At 43.6% G+C, this 5,577-nt stretch overlaps 1 protein-coding gene across 1 annotated transcript; it reads right to left on the bottom strand.

The window, feature by feature from the left end:
• Positions 1–2,270: 2,270 nt before the first annotated feature.
• Positions 2,271–3,497, bottom strand: LOC143964016 (olfactory receptor 11L1-like). Its single transcript, XM_077473735.1, has one exon. The coding sequence runs from the start codon at positions 3,229–3,231 to the stop codon at positions 2,293–2,295; it is 939 nt and encodes a 312-aa protein (XP_077329861.1). The 5' UTR covers positions 3,232–3,497; the 3' UTR covers positions 2,271–2,292.
• Positions 3,498–5,577: the final 2,080 nt, after the last annotated feature.

Below are 5,577 nucleotides of genomic sequence, written 5' to 3'. Positions count from 1 at the left end.
AGGCTATCTTAAGCCTAGCAGCCTGTGGATCAGCCATGGAGCAGAGGGGGAGCCCAGCATCTGAAAACGACCTCACTTACCCAATCTATAGCTGGGTTCTTGGTAAGGGCATTGAGATCGGTGGCCCGAGGATGTCTCCCAGGATACCATGTCGACTGGGTTGGCTCAGCCCAACCTGAGGAGAAAAAAAATAGTGTCATGCAAACATTCAACGGGGGAAGCTTACCATCAAGGGGGAAGAGAAGGGGAGAAAGGGCAAGGAAAGAAAGGGTTCCTGAGAAGAGAAAGAGGAGATCAGGGCAGGAGACACCCCCCGAAATCCCAAGCAAACACAATGAAGACAACCGACCCATAAGGTCAGGAGTCCCGACCCTCAGACGCCTGGGAAAGGCCGAGGGAGGGAGAGTTACACATGTGGTCCCTCGCGGAACTGGGGACCCCTAGTCGGGTAACTACCCAAACTGTGAAAACAACTTTAAATAGCAATAACATAAAAGCTGCAATATACATAAAAAGGAACTTTTCTTTTGAGGCACGGCTAAACATAATGCCTAGAAGACACTGGGGCTAAGAAATGAACGCTGTTCTTAAGGCATAAGGAAGGATGGTACATCCAGGGGGGGTGCTGAGGAATGCAGCCCCCTGGGAAATCCTCAATGCAACCTTAGGGCCCATTTCGAGGGTATGTAAACAAAAAAAAATATATGCGGGGTTACGGGCAGTCCAGTAGATGGACAAAGTACTGCATAGCGTCCCGGATTATTGGAGGCAATGGGGATAAGGGTAGAACAAGGGTAGCACAAGTCCTAGGCAAGGGGAGGGCAAAAAGGGTTGGAGGGCCAAACTTTCCAAGTTTGGGGAGCAGTCCTCCGGCCCTCTCCAGGACCTCAGACGGTCAGTCACAAAATGGAGAGATTGATAATGGGACTGGAAGTTGCTCAGGTGGGTGCATTATCCTTGACCTTCTTGGCTCTTCCGGAGGTCCATAACGGGGATTGTGGGCTGTTAGGAGTGGGTCGTTTGTTAGATCCCTGGCTAGGGTTAGAAGTGTCCATGTCAGCTTCTTGAGAGATGATTTTCAGCTTGGTGAGGAGCTTTTCCCCCTCGGGAAAAGTGGAGAAGGCAAAAGACTTCCCTTTGTCCGTGAACCTGACCGCAAAAGGGAATGCCCATTTGTATTTTATGTCTTTGTGGGACATTGCAAGCAAGAGGGGTTTTAGAGCTCTTCGTCTCTGTATCGTGGAGGGGGAGAGGTCCGCAAAGATCTGAACCTGGTGTCCCTGGTAATTGACGTGTTGCAGGGATCTGGCTCTCTTCATGAATTCTTCTTTCACCGAGAAGTGATGTGGCTTGGCCAGAACATCTCGCGGGGTGCCATCCTTCCTAGGGGGGCCGAGGGTTCTATGGACCCGGTCAAGTTCAAGCTTGGTAGCTGGGATGTCTGGGATTAGCTGTTGAATGAGGTCTTGCACCGCCCTGGACACATCAGTTATTGATTCTGGAAGCCCGCGAATTCTGACGTTATATCTGCGTGACCTATTTTCGAGGTCATCTATACGGGCCATGGCTATGTCCAATTGCTCCTGTACTGAGTAGATGTGTCTGGAGTTTTGGATGGATCTGGCTATGGTATCCTCCATTTTATGTTCGATCGTTTCGATCCGGGAGCCTAGGTTAATAAAATCAGCTTTCAATTCCCCCGTGATTTGCAAGGCAGTTTGGGAGAGGCCCCTCTCTAATAATTCAGAGAATTTGCCAAACAGGGCATCCATGTGGGAGACTGGGTCTGTATGAGCAGCCTCGTGGGGGGCCATGGCGGTCTGGGTAACTCTGTAGGTCCCCGCTGGGGAGGGAGAGAACTCCTGGATGGTGCGTTCCAGCAGAGAGACCGTGGAGGCCGGGGACGGTGTGGCTTCCTTGGGGAGACCCCTGGGGTTGCCTGGGGTGGCGTGGAGAGGAGGAAAGTCTGTATCTGACCTGAAATCCACTGTGCCTGCGGATCTGTGATCCTGAGACAGGAGCTGTGCTGCGGTGGCCATCTTGGATTTCTCCCTCACGTCCAATGAAGCGAACAGCGGGCCGAGATTGCGTTTAGCCAGTCCACCGGTCATTCAGAAATGTGCCCCAACACTTCGGGATTCCGCCCCTATAGCTCGGGAAGCGGAAGGGTAGCCGTGCCGTGCGGTAGGGGTTCCGTTGTTCCGCGAGGCAGCGGAGCTTTAGATGATCGCGGCCATCTTGGAAGCCTCGCGCATGCGCACTCCGGATTTTATTTTTTATTTTGCAAAAGCCTCACAGACTTTTTTTAGTATGAGTTATATACCCCAAAGCATTTTTGATGTCTTTATTCCTCAAACTGTATATAAAAGGGTTTATAAAAGGAGTAAACACTGTGTACAATAAAGACAGTATTTTACTGACCATCTGTGACTGCCCTTCACTTGGAAGAACATACATGGAGATTAGAGTCCCATAAAATATAGACACAACTGTCAGATGGGAGCTGCAAGTAGAAAAGGATTTCAGCCTTCCTGAAATGGATGATATCTTTAATATGGTTAAAGCAATGTAGATATATGAAAGTACTATCAAGAAGAATGGCAAAACTACGACAGCAGTACAAAGCAATGTGGATTCCATCCGGACAATGGATGTGTCTGAACAAGAAAGTTTCATCAAAGGATAAAAATCACAGAAGAATTGATCAATAGTATTTGGCCCGCAGAATTCTAATGAACACACACCATGTATTATAAAAGATGTTAAAGAACTACTTAACAGCCAGGCTACAAAAACAAATGTAATGCAAAGAACTTGACTCATAATGGAGACATAATGCAGAGGATAACAAATGGCTAGATAACGGTCGTAGGACATCACTGTCAGAAGAAGACATTCAAATGTCTCTGATAAAACAAAAAAATAAAGCTGTGTGATGCATCCAGGGAAAGATATGGATGTCTGCCCATGTAGTAAAATATTAAGCATGTTAGGCGCAATATCAGTAATCAATATGATGTCAGTTACAGACAGCTGGAAAAGGAAGAAGTACATAGGAGATTGAAGGGTTTTGCTGTAGGACACCAGTGTGATGATTAAAAGGTTTCCGCATATTGCTGCACAATATACCATAAGGATTGAGGTGAAGACCAGTAGCTTAAATTTTCCCATATTGTGGAATCCCAACAAGAATATTGTTGTAATATTACTTTTGAGCATGATCTGTGTCATTACAGAAAAAATACCTTTAAATATAATAAAATATATCAATAAGTTGCAAAGTATATATTTTTTTTCGAAATTGTCTTACAACGTAACTAAAGCTTAGTTTTAGATAGAGTTGTGAAAGGTTTGAACCCTTGGTAGTTTTTGTCTTGCTGTCTGTGTCCCCGTATGGGAGATCCACTCTCTTTATTTGTCCTAGTGACTACTGTCATCAGGATTAAACATGAAGGAGAATCCAATATATTTAGTTGTCACAACAACAAAAAATAGGGAAATATTCCATCTTCCTCTCTATGGAGAGACTTTTTTTCCAATGACAACAATCTTGGTTACCAGGAGTAGGTATTTAATATAAGAATAAAATAGTGTTTATATACCACCAACAGTTTGGAAAATACTTTATATAAAAAAAAAGAAGACAGTACATCCACAATACTATTTAGGATGAGGTTAAGGGGACCCCTGCACATCAAAAGAGATGGTAAAATTATACAAAAGGTGGAATTTGTGCGGGATGGGTTGTATGTGAAAGTAAGATTCATTTGATAGTTATGGGAGGCATTATTTGCTTCCCTAAAAAGATGTGTTTTCAGGTATCACCTGAAGGTAAAGAGAATAGTAGATAGTTGGACAGATTGGGGTAAGGAGCTGAAGAGGATGAGATAGGCTCGGAAGAAGTTCTGGAGGTGAGCATGGGACTAGGTGACAAGGGAGCTAGAGAACTGGAGGACTTGGAAGGAGCAAAGCAGATGTTGTGGTGTATTTTGAGATGAGGTTGGTGATGTAGCTGGAGGCAAAGTTGCAAACGACTTTGTAAGCTATTGTTAATATTTTGAATTTTATTTGTTGGGTGTTCGGAAGCCAGTGGAAGGATTGGTGGAGAGGAATGGCAGACATTGAACGGTTGATAAGGTGAGATGAGTCTGACAGCAACCTTCATGATAGGCTGTAAGTAGGTAACCTGTGTAGAGGGAGACCAAAGAGGAGAGAGTTTCAGTGGCCGAGGTGAAAGAAAGAGTGAAAAAGTAGCTTGGTTGTGTCATTGATTAACGTAGAACTGAAGACAAAACTTTTTTTTTTATTGGATCAGTTATGGGAAGACCAGAACCCCAGTTGTTTGTTTTTTTTTGTTGTTTTTTTATTGTTTGTATTCCATTGCCAAAATTTCTCTTCACTTCCATTTCCAAAGTCACAACAGGAAGTAAAATAAAATCCCTCAAAAGTGAGGGAAATCCCTGGAATCACCAAGGTCACAGCTACTGTCCCAATTAGAAGACTTCCTCTCTATTCTTGTAAAGCCTCATACACACAATCGGACTTTATACAAACTTTCCCGTGGACTTTTGTACAAAGGGCATTGGCCCTGAACTTGTTAAGAATACACACAATGTGACTTTTTCAGCCAGATTTCACCAAATCATGTGTTTTTTCTGCTCTTTACTGCCACCTTTGGTCAACTTCTGTATTGTTGTCTGATCTTTTGCATTGGTTCTGAGCATGCGTGTTTGAAAAGCCTGATGGATTTCTGTACACACGATCGGACTTTGCTCCATCAGACTTATGTTGTCGAAAAGTTTGTCCGTTCGCACAGCCAACAAAAGTCCAATGAAAACCAAAAAAGTTTGTCCGATGGAGCGTACACACGGTTGGATGTTGCCTTAAAACAGCTAATTTGCATGTTTGTTTTCAAAAAGTCTGATCGTGTGTACGGGCCTTTATAGTGACCACTTAAAATTTAATATTTCCTTTCACTGATCATGATCACCATTATAAATAAAGAGGTTTAATCTCTCCAACAAGGAAACTGAAAGCAATAAAAACCTAACCAGCGTTTAATCCGTCTCCACTCTAAAACCTAAAAAAGTTTTACTCTTAGTCATACTTTATCACGGGATGTATTTTGGAAATGTTACATAGGCGTAGGCAGCAAGATTTGGGCAATGAATGAGGGAATGAAAGGAGACGTTAGAGTCCAAGATTACACCTAGATCCATGATAGGAGGGAAAAGAATTGTGGTGCTAATGATCTCATTAGAAGCTCTGGGGAGGAGACATGGGGGTTGGGGTAGTGAATATCTGAGCTCAGTTTTTTAAAGAATATATTTTAGAAAGTGGTTTGACATCCATACTGATATGTTAATTAGTATATTATTGATGAGCAAGGAGACTGAAGGGGTGAGTTGAGATTAATGGAGATACATTTGGGCATCATGGGCATAGAGGGGGTATTTAAAGACATTTTAGGTTATCAACTGACCAAGGCAAAATAAGTATATAGAGAACAGAAGGGGTTCAAAGACAAAGCCTTGGGGGAGCCCAAATGGAATGAGGAAGAAGATAGGAGGATGTAGA

The sequence above is a fragment of the Lithobates pipiens genome, unplaced genomic scaffold (assembly GCF_037356315.1).
Source record: "Lithobates pipiens isolate NorthernLeopardFrog02 unplaced genomic scaffold, aLitPip1_a1.2 Scaffold_8, whole genome shotgun sequence".
NCBI classification, from domain to species: Eukaryota; Metazoa; Chordata; class Amphibia; order Anura; family Ranidae; genus Lithobates; species Lithobates pipiens.
The sequence above is the reverse complement of the archived record's forward strand: the minus strand, read 5'-3'. Positions and strand labels throughout refer to the sequence as shown.

Bases quoted from the DNA above. Each gene is read 5' to 3' on its own strand.
- LOC143964016 (XM_077473735.1), bottom strand. From the start codon at position 3,231: ATGACACAGATCATGCTCAAAAGTAATATTACAACAATATTCTTGTTG.